The 23,604-nt window shown below is 43.9% G+C and overlaps 2 protein-coding genes across 2 annotated transcripts; both read right to left on the bottom strand.

The window, feature by feature from the left end:
• Positions 1-1,363: 1,363 nt before the first annotated feature.
• On the bottom strand, positions 1,364-16,160 carry LOC6594295 (hornerin). Its single transcript, XM_002019907.2, has 14 exons — positions 15,513-16,160; positions 14,195-14,285; positions 6,289-6,743; positions 6,095-6,180; positions 5,839-6,034; positions 5,386-5,759; positions 4,215-5,331; positions 3,285-4,151; positions 3,076-3,219; positions 2,835-3,015; positions 2,664-2,780; positions 2,480-2,603; positions 2,256-2,410; positions 1,364-2,187 (listed from the first exon to the last, which is right to left on the bottom strand). The coding sequence occupies exons 1-14, from the start codon at positions 15,530-15,532 to the stop codon at positions 1,963-1,965; spliced, it is 4,152 nt and encodes a 1,383-aa protein (XP_002019943.1). The 5' UTR covers positions 15,533-16,160; the 3' UTR covers positions 1,364-1,962.
• An 818-nt stretch (positions 16,161-16,978) lies between these two features.
• LOC6594294 lies at positions 16,979-20,438 on the bottom strand. Its single transcript, XM_002019906.2, has 6 exons — positions 20,278-20,438; positions 20,024-20,207; positions 18,602-19,964; positions 18,332-18,536; positions 18,094-18,266; positions 16,979-18,033 (listed from the first exon to the last, which is right to left on the bottom strand). The coding sequence occupies exons 1-6, from the start codon at positions 20,399-20,401 to the stop codon at positions 17,137-17,139; spliced, it is 2,946 nt and encodes a 981-aa protein (XP_002019942.2). The 5' UTR covers positions 20,402-20,438; the 3' UTR covers positions 16,979-17,136.
• Between the last annotated feature and the right edge of the window lie 3,166 nt (positions 20,439-23,604).

Raw genomic sequence — 23,604 nt, 5'->3', positions numbered from 1 at the left:
AGGTTGGGTTCTATATGAAACGACATTCAGGGAACTCTATTCATATCTTCCGATTTCCCAACAAGTAATAAAATTTGTACTCCTATCAAGCAAGGGGCGAGAATATCCAATTAATATTTTTGGGGGAACTTAATCTTTACGATTCGGAATAAAAAATGAAAAAATAAGCAAAATATTCGAAGGAAATATTATTTGCAAGACTTTTATAATTAAGGGTATTTTTTTTTTTTAAGTTTTAGATAAGTTCCGTCTTCTTATAGCAGTATCAAAGAAAATTATACTCTGAACGATTTCTGATCCATCTCAAAGGTTCAGGGAAACACTCGATATCCTCAGATGAATGTTGGCTATCAACGAATCATTTGTGTAACCCCATCATACAGGCCTATGCTACCAAAAGATATATTATTTAGCACGCGGCCATATTTTGATAAATCACAAGGTGAATGTGAGGTGGGTACTCAGAACTATCGATACATGTATGAATCGTTTGAGTGGGGGTTGGGTACCACTCAATGGTAAGGCTATAACTGCCATTTACAAACAATTTTGTGCTTGAAGCCAAATTAAACGAACATTATGAATAATGAAGGCTGATAACAAGAGCTGTACGCACACACAAAAATACATGGCACATGGTATATGGAAATAGTGAAATATTTTTTGGTAGATGGCAGGCAGTATTTGGGCTACGAGGCATTGATGGCGTACAAGCTCTCTTCCTCTCCCTGTCTCTTTCACTGTCTTTCTATTGATAAGGTGCCCAGGGCTGTGGGGGGCTTTAGGTCGTCAAGTGACGCTAAATTATTAGCAATTATCAGGAGACAAACGGTTCGAAATGACTTCAAAATTGGGCATAAATTGTGGCCAAGGAAGAGCTGCCTGAATTTATAATGTGTCCGTCTTATAGGCATGTGTGCTGGTTGGAGTAGATAAGGCGGGAATTAATATTTTCCATTCCGTTGGAGGCTTCTTTAATTTATACATATATAACTTTATTCGATCACCTTCGAAACTTGCTCTTCTCCCATACAATATATTTATGTGTATAGATTTTGTGTCAGTTGATTTTTGTTGTTCTCCATTGTAATTGGGTTTTGGATTTGAACAATTTGTTTATTGGTTTATTTACGGATACTTTGTTTAATTTAATTGTGTTTATTTTTATGCAAATTGAATAAATATTTCGTATATAGCACTACGTTGGCTGCAAATGTAATTTATAAGCAGTTTTATCATTGACCTCTTATTGCATTTGATTCACTCCTCATTCTCTCTCTTTCTGTATTTCTCTCCATAATTTCATACATACATATATAGATTTGTTATTTGATTTAATATTTATATTTATCTTTAGCTTTTATCTTTATTTTAGAACTATTTATAGGCTTCTGCAAGAAGTGGTTCAAGGTTTGCTTTTATTTTTATTGAGAGTTAAGAGTTGCTTTGCTTGAGTATTGGTTTGCTTTTGCTTTTGCTTTGATTTAAATTCCATTTAAAGTAAAAACAATAATTCAAAATGCAAATTAAATTAATTCAACTACAATTTGACACATAACTAGGCATGCACACATTGAGTTAACAGTTTGGATATCTTATTTTCATTTTCTTTCGTTTCTTTTTGTTTTTCTTTAAGTTTTTTTTTTGGTTTCAAAAAGCACTATTTGTTGCAAGTTCTTCGAGTATTTCGAGTGTGGTTGCTGCTGTTTGTTCTGAACAAGCTGCCTAGACAATACAAGTACAAAATAATAATAAAGTTCGAGTTTTGGTAGCAATTAGAGTGAGAAAATTCGAGTAGCAAAATTATTTAAAGTAGGAGTTAAGATTCATCGTTTCCTCGTTTTGTAGAGATACAAAAATTCAAGTTTCAGTTAAGATTTTTGGTGGATAGTAATGTTAGGATAGGTTAATAACGTTTACATATACGGATAGGTAGGTAGGTAGGTAGTAGGTGTATTTTCTTTAGACCAGATTCTCCACCTTCGTGGTGTCCATATGGAGGATGAGGGTGCGCATAAAGGACATCTCTTTGCGCGCATTCTCCAATATCACCTTGGGATCCTCGGATGTGCAGCGCAGGCAATTCGGTGCGAACACCATGGCCAGGTTCGACGAGTCCATTTTGGTATTGCTCACCACCTCAGAATTGGAGAATTGTTGCAGGAAGTGTATTAGATACGTTAGAACCTGCAAGCATCGAAAGGATTCATTTATAAGTCTTCTCTGATACTCTACAGATCTTCTTTAACACGCACCAGCTGATTTATTTCGGGCAACTTATTAACTATTTCTTTGGCTTTGTCGGGATCCTCGGTATTCACGCAATCCTCATAGTAGGCATCCGGTATGAGCGGATCATACAGTTCCCGATACCACAGCTTAAGTAGGCTCGCTGGGGCATGGGCATCAACTGAAAGATATAGTAGGAAAACCCTTTAGTAAGCTCCTTCTTCAATGGTTAGTTCTGCTTTCCTCATACCCATTGTGTTCCTATAGTCAGGAACATCCCACCGATCCAGGCGATTCTTCATGCAGCTCACCTCATCCACATCCGCTGAGACGCGAAAGATGCCCTCCGTTTGCTTGCCATTTAGCAGCAGAACCTGAAAGAACCATCAAAGGTTAGAGAAGTTCCTCGGGGACACCTCTGTGGGTTATATTACATGCTCTGATAGAGTGGTCTGTATCCAGGGCAACTTGCGGAAGGGGAACTTATCCTTTTGGAGATCCATCACCTCTGACAGCGTGTTGCCAAACATGCTGTTCCGCAGGATTTGTTGCTACAAGAAAAGGTTTAAAGAAAGCTCTTTAAATGATCAATTATTTCAACTCACCCTCGCCTGTTCGACCTCATCCTCTGTGGGCTTTTTGGCCAGCCTTCTGCCGCTGCTGCCTATGCGATCCAAGCGGCGACAACAGACTGTGGCATAATGCGAGATCTGCACATGGATGGGCCACTTGCAGACCTCCATGAAGCTGGTGGCAAACGAAGGATCGCGATGGCGATTGACATAGCTGTAAGGGAATACAATTTGGGTCAATGAATGGAGAATCTCTCTGGAGATGAGAACATACTTGAGCAGCGTGGGTTGAAAGGTGGGCGAAGGCGGCACAAAGGACAAACAAATGGCCATCAGTTCCCAGCCACGAATGAGCGATTCTCGCTTGGGATTCTCCGTGGTTTGGCGACACAACTGCACATACAGCTCATCCCTTAATCTGCAAGGGAAATACAAATATTTAAACACCATTTCCACAAGTTTTCATAGACTAAAAAGACTCACTGTTGCTGCGGCAATGATGCGGTGATGATGTCAATGGCCACAGAGTTGAGATTCATGCCCATGCGTGCCTTTCGATCGGCCATATAGATCTGGACCAGTTTGAACAGCTCAATGGCCGTCTTCTTGTCGGCCTTGTCCCGTGAGAGGGTCAACATGGGCCGACTGATGGCCTCCGCGGTCCAACTGAGCATATCCCGCACCGATGCCTTCTTCCGGAAAATGCCCTTCGAGTGCAGATTCAGATTGTCGGCGGCAAACTTCTCGATATCACATTCCTTCATGCAGGCCAGCGTGGCGCCGTGTCCCATTCCGCTATTGATGCCACCCGGTGCCCGATCGCTGGGCGGAAAGATCTGCTGAATGGTGGGCTTGAGCGATGGCGGTGCCAGCTTATGGCCTCCCGCACGTGAAAGGCTAGCGGCCGCGCCTGTGCCCTGCTGTTGACTGGCAACAAGACTATGGCTGTGGCCATGATTGGCCTCATCTTTGGCTGATGCTGATGCTGATGCTGCAGCTGCTGCTGCTGATCCCTGACTACCGACGCCGGCCAGACGTGAGATTTGCCGATTGGGCGAGGGCAGCGTCTGTGATTGCTTCTGTTTGGAGTCGCTCGGGTCCAGATGCAGTTGCTGATGCGGCGGCGCCGGCGGCTGGACGTGATGGCCATGCCCATGGCCATGGCCTTGATAGGGTGGGGTATTCGAGTAAAGCTGCTGACCATGGTAGGCTCCTCCGGACGAGGGACTGTACGACACGGTGTCGTAGTATGAGGGCTGATAGCGAGGCTTTGGCTTGGGTAAAGAAGGTTGCGCTGAGGGCTCCGTATTGCCGCCAATACCCTCCAGCACAGCCTCCACATTATCGGAACTGGAAGAAGGAGGAAGTTAGTTAGTTTTATCTGAAGGAATAGTCATTTTTTGGGTGACTTACATGTCCTCTCTTCCAGCAGGATCGTAGGGCGGATACTGATACGCATAGTAGGAGACACTGTCGCCCATGTTGGCATAGTCCTCGATCATGCCATAGTTGTGCTCCAAGTAGCCACCGTGCGTGTCCGAACCGCCATCCGAGTCCTCGTTGTCCGGCTCATGACCAGAGAGCGAGTGCTCCGACTGGCTGTCCGAGTGATACGAATCTGAGTCGCCGCCATCGCCACCGCGATAGTCGTAGCGACCCGAAAGCTTTGCCTGCTCGATGATGTAGTGCTTGAGGGGCAATATATGCGGCAACTCCAGATCCCAGTTGCTGTACAGCGGCGAAGTGTTGCCATTGTCGTACTCGGCATCGCTGTTTTCCGCCTGCAGGTGATGCTGCTGCTGTTGCTGCTTGGAGCGTCGTTTCTCGCCTACACCGCTGTGGTGATAGCCACCACGCTTGTCCAGGCTGGAGCTGGCACTGTGCCGCAACGATCCTTGGCCGGGATAATGATGCGATTGCGAGCGATTCGCCGTCGAGTTGTTGGACTTCTGGCGCTGCCGGGCAGAGTCGTTGGAGCCACGCGAGGAGTGCGTCAGCAGGCCCAGATTCTCGGTGTTTAATCCTCCACCTCCTGGCGAGATAGGTCCCGCCTTTCCCAGCGTAATCCTCTCGAGACTCATCAGATCCAGACTATGGCTGGGCTCCTGTATCCTGGGCGAGTGCTGCAACTGAGGCAGTGGATTCGTGGCACTCGTTTTGGCCTGCCGCGAGCTCTTGGTCTGAGGACTGATCGGACTCTGAGGACTCGAGTCGCTCGAGTGTTTTTTGTGGCTGCTGCTGCCGCTTCCCGCTGTACTTGTGGCGGTATTGCTACCACTGGCACCGCCGCCACCGCCAGCACTGCCTGCACTCTTTGTGGCATTGGTTGTGTGCCGTCGCCTGGAGAGTGGTGTGTTCTCCACCGACTTGAAATACTTCTCGTGCATTGAATCATCGCTGGCTGCTCCGCCGTTGGCCGCCTCGGCGCTGCTCTTGCGATAGGATTTGCTATGATGTCCAGCGGCTGCGGGATTGATCGAGGAAGACATGAAGCTCCCAGACCGGGCCAACGACACTTTGTACTCTCGATCTACAAGATAGATTAGTTTAGAATGGGAGCCACACAAAGGTCATTCCACTTTACCTCCCCCATAAGATTTACCCACTGGTGTTCCTGCAACTCCACCGCCTCCGCCTCCACTGCGTTGTGCGTTCCTTTGTTGATGCTGCTGTTGTGCGTAATTGTACGGGGTGGAAGTTGGTGCTGCATCTGGTGATATCTTCTTCTTTTGCGACTGCGGCGTATGGATGGAGTGGGTGGGCGAGGCAATGTCCGATGATTTGGATGAGCAACAGCCCTGCATATGATTGGGCAGAAGCTGATGATCGAAGTACTTGTCGCCGTAGCCACTGCCACTGCCCGTGCCCGTGCCGCCACCAATATACGATGAGGATGTGGACGTTGTGGTGCCATGCGGTAAATTATGCGAGCTAACACTCTCTTGCAACATTTCAAAGCTATAAGCGTACCGAAACCCAGGGACAAGCATTAAAATGTGGCCAATGAGATGAGGAATAGTTCTGTGTGTCGACTTACGCTCCATTATCCTTGCCGCCGCTGCGTTGATGCTTCTGCAAGGAGCCCAAACGTAAGCCCTCGACATGTCCAGGTGCTGGCACTCCTCCTCCGCCTCCTATGCCATTTCCCGCATCATTGAAGCGTCTATAGCCATGCGCACTGGACAGGCTCGAGTCACTGGATTTTCCCGATTCCTTGCAGTGATTGCGGGAGTCTGTAAAAGACAATCAATTCAAGGATGAGTCATTCCCAAACGCAAGAAGGAGCAGCTTACCTTGAGACCGTCGTGAGGCATAGGCCTGCTGCTGCTGATGCTGCTGTTGCAGGTCCATCGAGCGGGATGAGTCACCCGTGCCGACGCTGCAAAAGATGCCCCCAAATGGAATGTAAACACAATTCGAAACAGAGATATATGTAAACAGAATTTATGGTTGCCTGCCATCCCAGGGTTCAACTCACTCAACTCACCGAAAGCTTTGACGCCCACGCGGACTAGAGATCATTTCAGTGCCGGGCAGCTTCTCCTCGGAGCTGGCCACTGCACCATTACCGCCACTGAGCCGCGGGCCACGCCCCTTCTTATTTGGCCCTGACATGGGCGATGCCTGCTGTGGCAGATGTTGCTGTTGCTGCTGCTGCTGCTGCTGCTGCTGCTGCTGCAGCTGTGGCTGTGTCTGTAGCTGTTGTGTTGGCTGCTGCTGCTGCTGCGGTGGATGCTTCTGGGGCGTTGTCTGCTCCCGCCGCTCACTGGGATCGGTGTTCTGTTTGAGCGTCTGGAGCTTGGCCAGCGGTATAATGTCGCACTTGCTCGGCCGATGCCACACGGTCTTCTGCGTGGCCGCATTATAATAGTAGAATCGTTGCGTTTTCGTGTCAAACAGTTCCCACCACTGCGATGAGTCGGTTCGCTTAATTGGCACATCCTGTAATGCGACAAACGGAACGAGAATGAGTACGGGAACGAAACGAAACGAAACCAGACGGAACGCGTGGCAAATTATTATAACTTGGATTATTATTATCATTTATATTTCATGTGTAGGTGGTTGGGATCGGGGCAACATGTGGAATGTGTGAAACCAGAGAGCATTTGGTTGAAAAAGATGGGTCTTTTCGCTGTCTTTTAGTGACAGCGGCCTGATGGCCGTTACTCTTCCGTAGAATACGTACTATCTGGCAACCCTACAGCCCTACAATCAGCTGACCAGCTGGCTCTCTCTCTTCCTTGCCGTTATGCCTGATTTAAACAGCTGTTTTGCAAGACAGAAAAAAAGGATTTGTAAAGCTACAAAGAATATAGATCAAAGATATGTATCAATCAGTGTCGAACACGAGTCGATATACTCCTTTTCATCTATATATCGATCGGATCCTAATAAACATTCGGTATATACGTATTTGTTTCCAAAAACAATCGAAACAAACCTTGGAAAAGGTATTGTCATGCGTTTTCCACATAACACAGACGCCATATGGGAATCTCCATCTCAATAACCCTCAATTCCCGAAACTTTCCCTCATTTTGCCAGATAAATCATGATAAATCTATTAGAAACAGACGCTTTTCTTCCATTCTTGTTTCTAATTTCGTTTCCAGTTCAGTTAAGCTTAAACAGTTTCTACTTTTTTGTTTGCACGAGTCTGCATTGTAGTTCTCTTGTCATCTTATCGCCATAAAGACTTTGGCACGTCTCGCGAAATTTCAAGAGAACTGACACTGGACCCAGCCAGACACCGACACAGCGACATTATGTGATGTCTTGGGCAATGATAAGTCGCCTCCGTTTCTGGCCCAGCTTTGTTGGATCCTCTATTGTTGGCGCTGGTACCCCCTCCATACGCGACCCTCTTGAATTATAACCAACAATTACACAAAACGAATTTATTTTGGTATATTTCTTTTTTTGCACACAAGAGCTTTTCTTTTGGGCTTAATCAGCAAACTTGAGAGGGAGAGAGAGCACAAAAAGCTTTGTGTGTTTTTAATCTGAATCTGAAGGGTTTTATCTTTAGAGCAAATACAACAAGTGCAACAAGGTTTCTCGATTATTCCTGGCACAGCCACTCCCCTATACCATCCAATGGCCTTGTCCAAGAGGCGCGTGTGTTTAATCCGCTCCATCTCGCTCTCGCTCTCACTCTGTCTCTCTCTCTCTCTCTCACCCTCTCTCTCTGTGTGGCATCTCTTTCTGTCGGAGAAGTCAGGGTTATTTCTGCAAAATGCAGCGTGGGCTGACCTTGAACTTTTTGCACTGCAGATGCGCCCGCCCACAGCAAAAGCACAGGCCCCAGACCTCAAATGGGCGAGAGATGAGGTGGAGGATAGCTTAAGAGTGGGCAGAGGAAAAGGAGAGAGGAAGCAGAGGAAAAGATGTCAAGCCAAGGCGCATAAAGTAGTGGGTACTACCACATCGCTCAATCTGTGAAACAACCCAAGTCCAGTCTTTTTCTCGACCTTACCCTTTCTGTAATACACCCTGCCCTCGTGTACCACAGCCCTGACCCACGCTTCGTTTTTAATCTGCAGCTTTTGTTACTGTGGTTGCAACTGCACCCAGTCCCCCTCCCCCCATGCCCCCGCCCATCGGCAACCCGAACTACTGCTGGCTGTCCATTGCAAATGAAAGCTTTAAGCTTGGCTGCTTTTCATTTCTGGTATTCCATTACCATTTCCATTTGGGGGGAGACGGGAGCTGGGAGACCGCGTCGCATGTTGCATAATTTGTGGGCGCGACCAGACGCTGATTGGGGCAAGGCTACTCATCAGAAGGGGGGAATGGGCTGAGCGATGCTATGCAATGTTGTCTCGTTACGCTTTTCGCATTGTTGCGTTTCCAACTGTCAGTCAAGTCCGGCATGTCAGTCAGTCAGTCACTCAGTCAGTCAGCCATCCAGTTTGTCCATCCCCCCTTCTTATCAGATCTTTCCTCTACCTTCCACTAGCGTGAGAGAGATTGTACTATTTATAAGAAAACATCAACCGACTCGACTCGGCCTCATTTATGGCCTTGTACGATATTCCAAATATTTTTTTGTAATTATGGAAATACAGCAACAACAATGGGTTAGAAGAGGAGAGCTGCCTAAATCTTCATCTCATATGGCAGGGAATTACAGAGAAACGCCATATCACATTGATGGAACATTGTATACCCCTTATAGAAAAAGGCAAAAAGAAAGAGTTTTTACATAATATGAGGTGTCATGTATGGGAGACCTTGATCTCTCATCAAAAGATGGGATTCCTTAGAAGTCGAGCCCTTTTCCTCTTATTATATCTTATTACCGGGTATCTTATATTCTGATACTCGACTCTTTTGTTGCCACATGATTTTCAACTGTTCTTTTCCCAAAAAGTTCATTGTTTTTGTGCTCAAGAAAGGGGGCGGAATGCTTTCAAGAGCATTGCACTTGACTATGGCAAAAATTTTGAACAGAACTCGTCAAATTTCTTTCCTATTCGTAATATTTGTATGGGATTTGCTATGGAAACTTTACTCAGAATTCTTACTCATGCCGTTCCATCCGAGTTAAGATGAAAGACCTCAAAAGCGATATCAAGATATAGAGAGGCTGTTTGTCATCCATATTCTTATGATGAAGCATGGAAAAGATAGATATACAATTTCACAACTGAGCTGGCGAATAATTCTTATAAATTCTTATAAGTATGATCATTTGTGATCCCATTTAGTTTTCCATTATCAAAACTCCATTAATTTCCCCAATTGTAAACTTTATATATAGATCATTCTTAGGCATTATAATGCATTCGTTTCGTTATCTGTGCCTACACTATTCCATGGAACATGAAACACAAAGATGTTCGCTTCTCTGGGGCGTCTGGGGCGCTTATTGAAAAACAATTCCAACTTTTAATCAGCGGCAAGTGGTGGCGCAAGCCGAGAGCCACGCACGATATTTCTAATCTGGTGGGGTCTGGCCGTAAAACTGTTGCCGAGGTCAGTTATGGACCAACACACTTCTTCCTTCTGCTCCCTCTCCTCCCCGATCCGACAGTGAATCATGCTTGGCAGAAATAGCCAAAATGAAATTAAATGATCCACAGACGCACAAATATACAGACATGCGAGTATGTACGTAAAAACAAATAAAATTGAACCGAAATATTTCGTTTTTCCGTTTTGTAAATTAGGTCATCATCAGAGCGAATATTTGAAGCCGCAGCAAACATAGATCTACCCCCAAATAGAGCTCCCCCTCCGATAACATCGGAGGGACTAATGAACGAGTGTCTGCCCCGACTACTGTTCAAAGAATTGTGCGAATTCGAATGGAATGTGTCCACTCGTTATTGGTAACCAATGAATGGAATTGAATTGTTGGCAATCGAAAACAGAATTCGGGCGTTGCAGGATTGAAAGTTATTTCCAATTATCGAAAACTTTTAATACGATCCGTGATCCGTTTTCCAGACAAAAGCAATAACCATCAAAGGTCTCGAGATTTATAGATAATGGCCATGCCCCTGGCCACATGTTTCACATTCTCGAGGGAGCAGGCAGCGGAATGCAGATCCCTTACCATTTCCAATGCTTTATTTATAGATCGACGGTCGGGCAGTGCAAGAAACCTAGTCTTAAGCTTATTTATGGGTTTTCTTCTCCCGGAAAAATGAAATTGAAATATGTGCAATATCAATAATCGTCAATCAAACAAATAAAAGTGCTTGATTTGTTGTCATATTCAAATGAATCTGTGTGGGTTGTAATGGAGATCTTATCGTGGCTTGAACCATAAAATGTGACTAAGAAAATCCCAGACACCATATATAGATCGCACGTCATCCATCCGCATGTGGCATCCCCCCATGCATGAGGCATTTCCCAATTTCTTATTTCATGCCTGAAAGTATCTCTAATAGCCCCAAAAAATTCGTTAACAATATTTATGCACATTTAATTGGCTTCGTAATTGCTTTCAAATTATGCCAAACAACGCGGAAGAAATGGTTAGATGTGGCACACTTTGGCCAAGACAGGAAGCCATACCTTGCCCAAGAAGGCTATGGGCAATAGCCCGACGATGGAGAAGCAGAGGGGCAGGGCAGGTCTGCTGCATTTGAAAGTCATCGATTTATAACATACCCAACAGACTAAACATCCAGGGAGTGCAACAGAGTGCATGCATCTACAGGATAATCAGAGCCAGAAGGACTATTAGCTTTAATATCCTACCATCGCTTAACCGATGGCCTCAAGCGAGTTTTCTCTCTCTATAATATTAAACGATTAAGTACTCTGAAGTCCAATATACCCTGCACAATACCCACCAATAACAATTTGAAATATTTTGACGATTGCGTAGTAGCACAGTGACACCATCGTGTCTCCCCCTGCGACCTGTTGGTAGGCTGCAAGAAGGGGCGGCCCAGATCGGGGTTTGCCCATTTTTGAGGAGCCAAACCACCGGCGCCGCTTTTGGTTACCCCCATCGTTGGACTACCCCTCTCTAGCTCTCCACTCTTCTCCTGGTTTTGGGTGACGCCGGCGGACGCACGTGAACATTATCGTTTTATTCTTGGCTTCGGGGGGCTTCTCGTTCGGGGCGAATTTTGTAACATGAAACGAACGACGTTCGTCGTGAGGGCAAAACTTTTTCTTGTGTGCTTTCTTCGGCTGCTTCCTCTGCTGTCGCCTTTTCTTCTGCTTCTGCTGGTCCCTATTAACCGGAAGTTTTACAAAGGCAAACGAGCAAAAAGCAACAACAGAAAAAGTATGAAAAAGTTGACAAAGCGCCCAGGGAGTGTGAGAGGGGTAAGGCAAGGGAGTCATGTCGACTTATAATAAAAAGCAGAGAGACAGAGAGAGAAAAAAGTAGTCCCAACTGTGAATAAATTTCAAATCACGTACAATGAACGCAGTCCACCAGTTCTTACTGTTGTTTTTGTTGTTGCTGCTTCTGCTTTCTGCTGGTGACACCAAAAAGAGCGCAGCACGCTACAACAAAAGCAACTCGGCAGCGCAGCTAAAACAAAAAGCTGCAAGTTGGCCAACAACAACAACAACAAGAAGAGTAGCAGCGGCAGCGGCAGAGAAAAAAAAGGAGTTTCAGTTAGAGAGCCGACGCGCTTAATACCCTTGTCGCATCTAACTATGGCAGCAATTTAATAGATTTATACGACTTTGATTCAATTTAAAAACTATGGCTATATCTTCTCGGCTTTTATTTATAATCCCGAATAAGTACATATGTATACTTTATGGGGTCATAAACGCCTATTCCATTCTGCTTTACCAACATCTGGTCAAATAAGCATACCCTCTGTGACAAGCAGAGAGAATGTTGCTAATTTCGAGCACGTTAGACAGCTGCCGGGGTGGCATAATGAAGGCAAAGCGAGGTGAGAGGAAGCATCGGTGGGGATGTGAAGAGGAAGTAGAGTATGATCATCTCCCTCCCCGCTTGACTCCTTTAATAATGTCTTTTTCACGCTGCTCTGCATAAATTCTTTAGATTATATTGCGCAGTGAAAAGGATTCGCTTCCGCAGCAGCAACAATTGCACTGCAGCTGGCGTCTCTGCTTACGCTGGCGTTGACGTCGCTGCAATCAGATACTGAATTGAGGGCGGGCTTTTGCTGTCGCTTAGGGTGCACGCAAAAATGAGATGGGAGGAGGATTCTCTAAGGGGAAATGTTTTACGCAAATATGGAATGTCCTGCCTTTATTCATAGACCACGATGCATAATTAATTAACTCTGTTGATCAAATTCTTGCTGCGAAAAACAGCCATTGATATTTACATACATTTTTATTTGTTTTTCTGCTCTTCTGTTCTCTTTTGTTGGACCAGGTATGACACTTGCTTAATGCTAATGAATTAATGCTGCGATGGGGACCTACAAAAGTCATTGGGTCTAATTTTCTTGTTGAAACTCTCTTAATGGTGTACTATCTGAAGAGGAATAATGAATCAAGGGGGACCTATGTTGTAGCATTTCTGGTGTCATCTCTCTCCACGTTGTTTTCGGTAAGTGTCATACGGTATGTCAAGAACGGTATGTTTGCGTCTGTGCCTGCGTGTGTGGGTGACGTTGGCTATGACTCAAACAGAGAGTGAGAGTGACAAAAACCGAAATGAAATGCACACAAATAAACACTCGAAGGAGTAACAGAGAGGCAGAGAGAAAGCACAAGCACACACACACACACACACACAGATGAAGAGGCGATATGAGAAAGGGTCAGGCAGCAGACCACATGCAATAAATCATGGCGTCAAATGGACACCCACGGACCGCCAGGCCCAAGGCAAACACAGACTATGCACTCTCTCAGCATGCAAGCAGGACTCTCATTAAGGAAGCAGAGCCAGCACTCACACATGCACCCAAAATTACATGCGTGTGAGTGCAATCAGGAGCGAAACGAGGCCGTCCTCCAGCAGTCGACGAGGACATTGCATCCAACAACAAAATCAATGAAATTTTCACTACTTCCGGCACTGAGAGGGCAAAAAATAAAACCGAAACCGTATAGAGGCAAAATGAGGATAACCAGGTCTGTGTTTGCCTTTCTGCTTTGGCTAGTCGGCTGCCTGCGGGCGAGACCGAAGTTATTAGCCTGCAACACCTTTTGGAAGTTGCCGCATTAGAAAAGCCAGCAGGAAAAAGGAAGAATGAGGAAAAGAAGCAAGAGAGGGAAAGAGATGGTAGCAAAGGCTTTGAGCAAACAATTTCCAACTTAATAGTTTCTCCTTCTTTTTTTTCGCTCGCTTGAAAAGGAAAAGTTTTGATTTAAAATGGGGGAAAAGCAAAGAATATTCTATGAAAATGTTAGTTTTGATTTAAAATAGGGAGAAGAAAATAAACTCTATGAAAATCTTCGTTATGCAGGATGAAAGGGAGTAAGGACAGAGAAAATGTAGTAATAAAAGATGAAAAGAAGTAGAGAAAAGGATAATGTAAGCTTTTAAAGATGAAAGAAAATTAAGAAAAGGTTAAAGGGAAGCTCGAACAAAATAACAAAGACGGCAAACGCTTTCTCTCTGGCTGTTATAGCAGAATAGTTATATCATTCGACAGATATTTTAATATAATTAACCTTGGTCACGCCACTTTATGAACTGGGTTATGAAAATTTGCAAGCCAAACCACAAGCATGAAAATTGTGCAAACAAGTGACCCAGAATAATAATGAAGAAATCAGCCGGACAGCAAATTGTTCATCTAATCATTGAGGAGAGGATCTCGCCACACAGCCCCTTGAAGGGTTAATGAACCCCGTCTCTCTCTCTCTCTTCACTGTAAATTTCTGCGGTGATCTTTCCTTACTTGATATCTCTTCTGGGAAGAATGTCCTCCCAGGAGAGTTGTAAACATTGTAGATTATATTTAAATGGAATAACTTACTTCTGGTGGATCCCAAACGCATTCGCCAGTTGTGAGATTGGCATACATATGCTCCTTGGTGCGTGGCTCGATGATTTCTACCCATTCTATTCTGTAAGGCCAAAAAGAGAGAAAGTGATACAGATGGAGAGACAAGGACGGATAGCACGCAAACGAGCGGGCAAGAAATACACATAAATAAGACATAAAATGCGATTGCTTCTATTTTAGAGCGCCCAAAAAAACATTTCAGGAATGCTCTTCACGCCCGTGCGCTCCTCTTCATGCACCGTAAGTACAAGATATTTTGTAATACACGCCCCTGCAACAGCAGCAACAACAACACTATAACCAAAGTAATAATAACAGAAAATACTCTTCCAAAAAGCAACAGCAACAACAATCTGCAGGAAAAGGAACCCCAAAAAGAACGTAACAAAGTCCCTCCCTTCGCTGTTGTCATTCAATATTTCACACATTCATTCATTGAGGCAAATTTCTATACGGAAAAAAGCTGACCAAATTTGGCTTTTGTGCGTGAGATCTCATTCATTATATAGTACTATGTGCGTGAATGTGTGTGTGTGTGTCTGGTTTTCCCCCACGTTCAATTGGGCTTTTCTCTTCACACACACAGACATATTTTGTCAAGCGTTATCCGGTTTTTCCTTATTTGAAAATTGCAGTTAGAGAACGGCCGTCCTTTCCTACACACACACACACACGCAAATAAGGAGTGAGAGCGAGCAAGAGAGGGTGCCAGCCATGGCTGGGCTCTCTTTTTGGCATATTTGGCAGCACGACGCTTGTTGCCGCGCCTTGCAAGAAAATCGATTTTGCAGGCACGCTTGGCTCAAAAGCCAAAAAATGCATAAATTTGCCAAGACCCGAGCCGGCCCGGCCTCTAGACTAGCATTTAATCAAGCTAAAGAAATGCAGGGAGAGACCGGGGAGAGGGCGGCTCACTGGAAACCCACACGAAGAAACGCACACACGCACTCACTCAAACACTCTCTTCAGCACGCAGCTGTCAAAGCGGCAGGCGGCTCGCCTTAAAGAGGAGGAGGACCTCCTTCACCTCTCTCGCTCTGACACTCTCTCTCTCTCTCTCTCTCTTGTGAAAGCCACCCACCACCCAGCTGCACTCTGCATTGAAATTTTCTGCATTCAAGACAATTTATTTAACAAAAGCCTCTGCATTGTTGCCTATTGCCGCTTGCTTTCTTAATAAATTGTGTACACAATTTCGACATTTGCGTTGTCTAGAGGTTGGTTTTGTTGTTGCTGGTGCTGCTGCTGCCATTTGTTGTAATGCTAGTTGTAGTGTAACGGCACACACCTTTCACAACTTGAACTCATTTTTTCTCCTCTTTATTACTGGCCGCTCTGTCGACTGATGGGGCGGCGGGTTTCTCTTGGTGTTGTTGTTGTCGTCGTCGTCTTCTCTGGTGCTGCTGTGTCTCCTTTTGCTATTTCTGCTGCTTGACTCTGCTTGTTTCCTTACACACACTCACACACTCGCGAACGCACTTAATATATATATCTATCTATTTTTTTCACTTATTTTCGTTTTGGTGGCGGCAGCGAAAATGCAATTTTTCTTTCTCAATTGATTTTTTCTACCCACTCACACTCCTTTTTCACATGCGTGCCGTGGACGATGTTGCATTTGTTGTTGCAATGCAACTGGAAAACACTTTCACATTTATGACATAATTTACAGGCCATATTTTCGCTTTGCTTTTCGTTTGTGCAACTGCATGTTTCTTGTTATTTTTGAAATATTTATGTTGCACCGCCTACTCAGGAGAATATCATTCGAACAAATCCGCCTTCCGCTGCACCAAGTAAATAAATAATCTGATGAAACTGTTTACTAGGTTTTTAGCAACTCTAAGTTATATTAGTCATTTTGGTTCTGCAGCCGTTCTTTCAAATCCGCCCTCCGTTAAGATTTAATATTAAAAATTGTATTTCTTGTTTTCGTCGTCGACGCGCGGCTGTTCTGTCCAGTTCAGTGTGACCGCGGACTCGATAAAGCTGAAATAGATCAAAATCGACAATCAGAAATATACCAAAATATACCGTCCCATTTTAAAAATATACCGTAAATATACTGTCGAGTTCAAGTTCTATTATATATATTCCTCGCTTTTGATATTCCGTCGAATATTACAGGATATATAGATCTCTCAGCATTGCCCAGCTAATTTTATACAATTTAGGAACCTATTTTATACTTGACGGGTTTAATTTAAATACTTACTTCTATTGGATTTTGGCTAAAAAAAGGTTTTAGCGAAAAAGGTCAAACAAAAAAACCGAAGACAGTAATCGTTCCAATAGCTCAATTTTGATATTCAGTTGAATAATGCTGGCTTAATGAGATTCTTAACTCTGCCCACATAATTGTATGCCATTGATGAAGAAATTTTGCTCAAGACTAACTACTTTCAAGTACTCCCATTTATTGTATTTTGACTAAAACGCTGTTTAAACAAAAAAGTTAAACAAAAAACAGTCGCATGGTGTCACGTCAATGTTGCTGGTATTTGAAGATATGTTGCGAAATATGATTCTGGCCTATACAACGTTCAAAGAGAGCCTTAACCGATTCAAAGAGAGCGAAAAAGAGAGCCTCAACCAATTCAAAGAGAGCAAGGGACCGATAAACTCTCAATTAGGCCCTCTTTGAGCGCGTCAATTGAAATTGTTGGAACAAGGACAATTCACATACAGGCCCCTCCGATAATGATATCGATTTACGCAAGCGCCACAATTAAATAATTGTAATCTTTTTTAATATTTAAATTTAATCGGTGCTTTGCTTTATTATTATCCGATCTTTCTTCGGAATGAAATCTCATTTCATATGTAGACATACAAAAATATATTTAAAAAAATAATTTCTATTTCAGAAAAGACACTTCCAGCTCGCTTAACAGTGCAGCTTAACCAGCAAGTTAGTAACAATCGGAAATAATATTCGCATCATCATGCTTTATCGCACACAAAATATCATCCAGCAGGGATGTAAAGTTCTCAATGCATTCAAACCGCTCCTCTTGCTGTTTAATCAAATTATCCAAGTCAATTGTCTTCAGCTCCACAAGGAATTTTCGATAAGGCATAGCAAACTGTTTGTAGTAGAACTCGTCCAAGTGCCGCTTCTCGTCATCCTCGTCGTTGATTTGCATTTGCGTCTGAAAGGCCGTCTCCAGCAGCTGTGCATCCTGCGAGTTCAATATACCCTCGATAATCTCATCCGCTTTGTTGGGGTTCATAGGGGAGCTACGTCCAGATGATGGGTGTGGCGTTGGCTCCTGAGGTTTAAAGGTAAACGAGGAACATTGTTCGTCACTCGGGGGTGGCGACCTCAACTCAACCTCCTCCATAATGCCCTTGAAACGCTCGAACTTTTCGTTCATTAATTTGAGGCCTCGTACAATGATTTCCAGCACTTCCACAGAAACCTCTTCGCGCAGACACTTAATGATGATGCCAAAGTAACCATATTGCTGCACCTCCCCAAACACTTTTGCAATGCTCGTCTGAATCTCCTTCTCCGTCAGAGTAACAATCTTCTTCTGCTCCTTGGAGAAGGTCACTGTGGGAAAGACTCCGTCGATCATGCCCTGGTTGCTGAACTGGCGGAAAAACTCCCTGCGCCAGAAAACCAGAGCATTTAGCTTCACCTCTGAGTGATGATCCCCGACCACGCAGTAGTTCAGGGTGGAGAAGAGTGTATTTTTGTACTTCTGGTGGATCTTGCGATGTTCGTAGATCTTCATCAAAGTGTTTACGGCCTCTGCACGCACCAGATCATCGTTGTCGCGATACAGCACATACAGTAGATGATCCTGAAGCAGATCAAAAGAGGATGTTAAACGTCTAGGGGAATAAAAAGATCACTATCGTACCACAAGATCAAGTTGACTGAGACAATTCTCCCACAGCAGATTGATGGACACCATCTGGGACAGGCATTTGAAGGCTGAGGCGCGCACATAGCTCTCTGAATCATTCTTGGCCATTTCGTAGACAATCGGAGGTATCTTTGCGTCAATCAGAAACTGCTGAAAGGCGGGAAACTCTACATGAAAGCAAATACATCATTGTTAATAATAATTGATCATAGTTTTTCTGGTGGAAACCTACTGATACGGGAAATGCTGGCTATGGAGGTGGTCAACTCCAGCGTGGTATCACGCACCTCCCACGTGGTATCATGCATACGCTTGACAATAATGGGACCCAGGCAAACCAAGGCAGAGCCCTGCAGATTGTCCACCAGCAGAGCCATGTTCGGCGACAGGAAATGCTCCACAGCCAGCTGCACGAGCTTCAACGCCTGGACAGTGCACTGGAAAATACAGAAACAATAAGTGAAACTGTCCTCAAATAAGGAATATTTCATTATATTCTCACTCTGGCATCCATGTTGGTGTTCTCCAGCACAAATGCCAGACAATTGACCAGGCCAATCGTCTCCACCGACTCCTTCCACGTGATCTTGAAGCGTTCGATCAGCGTACGCAGGCCGACCATGACGGAATGCAGAACTTTGGGATCATTCACCACCAACTCCGTGCCGCGGGGATAAAGATCACGGTAGATGCTGCCAGCACTACCCGCGCTACTAACGCTGTGACAGTCATCCTGGCCCGAATTGCCGAGGGCACTCAGGGCCACAACCTCGCGGAGCACATACAGCAATGCCTGGCACACGGTAATGGCCTGCTCCCGGTCCAGCACATGCTCCAGAGAGAGTATACTGTGTATGCACTTGTTGGCCAACTCTGGCGTGAACAGACCACCCGCCACACCTTCGGGCGTGAAGAATGCATCGCGCATACTGTAGCACATACGGAAGGTCTGCTCACACGACATTTCCATTAATTTCAGAACGTAAGCGTCAAACAGTTCAGTGCGAGAAGCCTCGTCCGCCTGCCTCTGGGCATATTTCATGGAGAACAGCAACGGCAGCATATGGAAGAGGATCAACTGATTCTCAAACGACACTCGTTCATGCTGGATGATGATCTCCTTGGGGGCACGAGCGCCAAGCTTCTTCCAAAGTATATGATTCAGTTCGGCCATTTTCACAAAACCGACGCCGTCTCTTCGGGTAATGAAGAATTTCATGAGATTAAAAAAGGACAAGCCAAAGTCGGTGAACTGTTCGGGGGGCTCGGTCACGTCCGGATTGAGCAGCTTCTCGTGCGTCAGAAGGGCAAAGTAGTAGCTGCTCAGTGTGGTGAAGATCTTTTCCATAAAGTACGGATTGTGCGTCATGTCGATAAGTTTCCAAATGGTTATTTCAAAGTCGTGATACTCCTTCATCAGCGAGATCAGCATTGTGCGCTCCTCGTGCACAAGCGTCTGCTGCAGAACGTACGAAAGCAGATCCAATGTGGCCGAGATCTTGTGCAACAGCTCATTGTCATCCACATTGATGTGAATGCGTTCCTGCACCTCGGGATCAGTGGTCTTGTATAGATTATCATGAATGGGCTTCATTATCTCGGCCAGTATTTCCAGGGTAACAGCCTTGTCGTGCAGCTTGTCGCACGACTTGTACAGAATCTCGTAGAGCACCTGTCTGGCCTCCCGCACCACATACAGCGTGTGATCGTTATTCGAGTATTGAATCAGCAATGTCCACGTGCGATGGATTTTCATGAATGCCAGACCCATACTGAAGCAAGCCACGGACTTCATCAGCCGTATTCCTCCGAGTTTGATTGACGGACTAAACTGGAGATCTCCCGACTTCAGGAATGTAATGGTTCTGCAAGGTAATTGCACGAGATGGTTTAGAACGGAGCCAGTTCTGGGTAGGAGACTCACCTGCCGACAATATCCAGTTCACGGAGGCGCACAATCATCCACTCGTTGGACGCCAAGTAGCTGGTGAGATTCAACATGAACGATATCACCTTCGGATGGATTTTGTTAAAGTCCTCCATTACCATGGTCATGCATTTGTCGACCCAATCGATGATAAACGGCGCCTGGAGCACATACACATTCTCTGTGGTGGAATGCAAAATTAGATCTCTGATTAGTAGATAGTACATAAAGAAACACACTCTTGCCCTCACCCTTAGCCTTTATGTGCGTTAGAAGCTTCTCAAAGTAAACATTGTTGGTTGTGGAAAAGTTATCGCGCAGAAATATGTCCAAGATCTGCCTGAGGCGCGATAGGACCTCCTCTTGCTTTTGCATTTTGTTTTTTATGTAAACTAATTATGTTTCTGACTATTTCCAGTGCATAGTTTTTACGCGTTGCTCTGTAATTGTTTAACCAAATAATGAAATCTTTTGATTGCGGCTTCCTTATCACGGCAAAGAACACTTGTTTTTGTATTTAGTATTGGATAGCGCAAAATAAAGCTGCCAGCTATGTTGCCACATCAGCTGTTTTTTAGCTAGTTCTGGCTATTTTTAAAGGATGATTTTTATAAAAATTTCTATTGACCGGAAATCTGCTATTTAAAATATATATAAATATTTATGCTACGATATTTAATTTTTTTCTTTAGCTGTTTAATTGAAAAGTTAGTTAACCATCGGTGTGACCGTTTTTGGTATATTTTGAAGACGAAATATAGTTGAAGGTATATTTACGGTATATTAAGAAACTTATAAGGTATATTTCGCTACTTATTTAATCGGTTAATTGGGTAGAGAAAATCCTATAAAAGCAAGTGTTTTAAATAAGCCAGTCAAGTAGAAAATTGATTCAATTATTGTATAAAATTATGTGGGCATGGCTAAATCTTCCATATAGCTGATATTCGACGGAAGATCAAAATTGAGGGAATGGTCGTATTTGTTGAATCGGTAATGTTGTAAGGTTGACAACATTTAAATCCTTGTCGCTCACATTCAAAAAAGTTAGATTTGGCGCGCACCACTCGGTATATTTTGAAAATGAGACCGTATATTTTGGTATTTATTTGAATCCGGTAGAATCTGTAATAACCGGTTGACAACAATGAGCCTCATTCCATACACACTGTTGCGGCAACATTTACTTGAAAACCGTATTTTAGTCAAAATAAAATACATTAAGGTAATTAAAAGAAGCAATCTTGTAAAAAATGCATTTATCTATGGGATAAAGCTAAGTGGGCATCTATAGCTTGAAATATTCGATTTGGCAATAACCGGTTCACAACAAATGAGTCCCATTCCATACACAAACATGTTGCTAATTCCATGCACACATACCCTGGGGGAAATGGATGATATAGAATAGCGGAAATGTGTGTCATTCCAGGCTCTAATTAATGTAGAAACTAGAAAGTCTCTGTTTTAAACGATATTTTGCAATTCGTGGTCTTCTTACAGAGACCAAGAATTGGTATAGGGATCACGACTTATATACAAGAACCTCATCGAATGTATGAATATGCCTTAAAAAAGCAATCTACGACAAGGTCTTTACTAATTACGTTTGAAAGCAGCTTGGAAAACAAGTATCATTATAATATTACAAAATACTATTAACGAAATAGGGTATACAATGCCCACACTCTGGTAGACAAAAAAGGAGTCTGCAAATACCAGCAACATTGACGTCACAACCTGCGACTATTGAACATTTTTGTTGAAACTGTGTTTTTGTCAAAATAAAAAACATGCAAGTACTTAAAAGTAGTTAATCCTGATCAAAATTGATTCAGCAATCATATAAAATTATCTGGGCAAAAATGAGAGATCTATATAGCTGGGAATACTCGACGGAAGAAAGAATAACCAAGAATAAGTCGTCATAACCGGTTCACAACAATGATTACCGGCAACATTAATTGTCATACCCTAGGGAAAAGGATATGATGGGAGTGACAAAATCTTTGTCATCCCAGGATCCGTAGGTATCAGGATCGAGATACAAGATTCTAATAATATACATGAATATGTCTAAAATATATCAATTTGAGAAAAGGTCTTAATAAATTAAGTTTCATCTTGTTATGATCCGCCTCTTTGCCACCCTGGCCTATCGTTCCCAGCTAGCTCACGGGGATGTCAGGGGTGTTTCCGACCCGATAAGTCAGGGGACGGATTGAACAAAACAAAAAACAAAAAAAACATACAAAAAAAACAAATCTAGTTTATAGGACAGACTTGTCTTCGTTGGCACTTTCGTCAGCGGGGATAGTTGGTTTCGTTATCCCTAGCATGGTCCCACCCTTCCATGAGCGCCACCTTCCATGAGCGCTCCCTTTTCATATTCAGGGTCCCACTCTTCTTCTCGCTCTCGTCCCACCCAACTACCGTTTTCTATTCACTCATGACTCTGTTCAAATTTTCATTTTTATATCCATTATATTTTCTTACTTTATCTTCTTGAACATTAATTCATAATCTAGGTTTATATAAAGGAAACAAATACTAACACTAAAAAAATACTAACAAAAAAAAATAAACCCTATTTCGGCCGAATTAGCAGCCCCCTTTGATAGAAGTTGTTGCTTCCTGATGCTTGCTGATGTTTACGTTTAATCGTGGTGTTCTTTTTATATGATCGTGATATATTGTTTAATTGTGGGTCGGACGGGTGTAGATGTGTGAAATGTGGTGATGTTATGTGATGTGTTATGAATGAGGGTATACATGCGTGGGTTGGGTGTGATGTGTGTGGATGAAGGTGTGTGACATTGATTCGTGTGGGTTTATTTCTGCTTTGAAGTCTGGATTCTTTCCCCGGGGGGGTTGGTGTGTGGGGACAGAAACGTGTCTCCAGTCGGTGCTCCGCTGACGGTTCCTTGGTGCCGGTGCTCCGCTGACGGTTCCTTGGTGTCGGTGCTCCGCTGCCGGTTCTCGCACCAGTTTTCCGGCCTGGCCAGTACCGGGCTGCTGCTGCCGCGGTCCGCCGCTTCTGCTGATGTTGATGCCTGCCGCTGATGTCTTGGTGGGATCGTCGTCTCCACGATCACCAATTTTGTTTCCTTTTTTTTTCTTTCAGGGCACGTGCGGCCTCCACTATTCTCCACCGGAAACTCTCCTCTTTTTTTTTTTTTCTTCCTCCTCGCACCGTTTCCTTTCCTCCCACGCAACTCTGCCACTGCTTCCCAGGATCCACTATAGATGCCGCTGTCTCTTTCTTCTCCAGCCCTGATACTTATCGGCTCTCTCCAAAACCGCCCATAACAATCTTCATATAAAATTAACAAAATAGGGTGTACAAAGGCTATACACGCATCATGTCTTTAAATTCCAGCAACATTGCGACTGTTTTTTTGTTGAACTATTTTGTTTAAGCCTTGTTTTAGCCAAAATACAATAAAAGCAAGGACTAAAAACTAGCCAATCTTGAAGAAAATATATTCATCAATGGCCCAAAATTATGTGGGCAGAACTAAGGGTTTAGTTAGCCAGAATTATACAAGGGAATATACAAATTGAACAATATGAACGAC

The sequence above is a fragment of the Drosophila persimilis genome, unplaced genomic scaffold (assembly GCF_003286085.1).
Source record: "Drosophila persimilis strain 14011-0111.01,24,50 unplaced genomic scaffold, DperRS2 tig00003933-arrow-pilon, whole genome shotgun sequence".
NCBI classification, from domain to species: Eukaryota; Metazoa; Arthropoda; class Insecta; order Diptera; family Drosophilidae; genus Drosophila; species Drosophila persimilis.
Note: the sequence above shows the minus strand (reverse complement) of the source record. Positions and strands in the feature narration are given on the sequence as shown.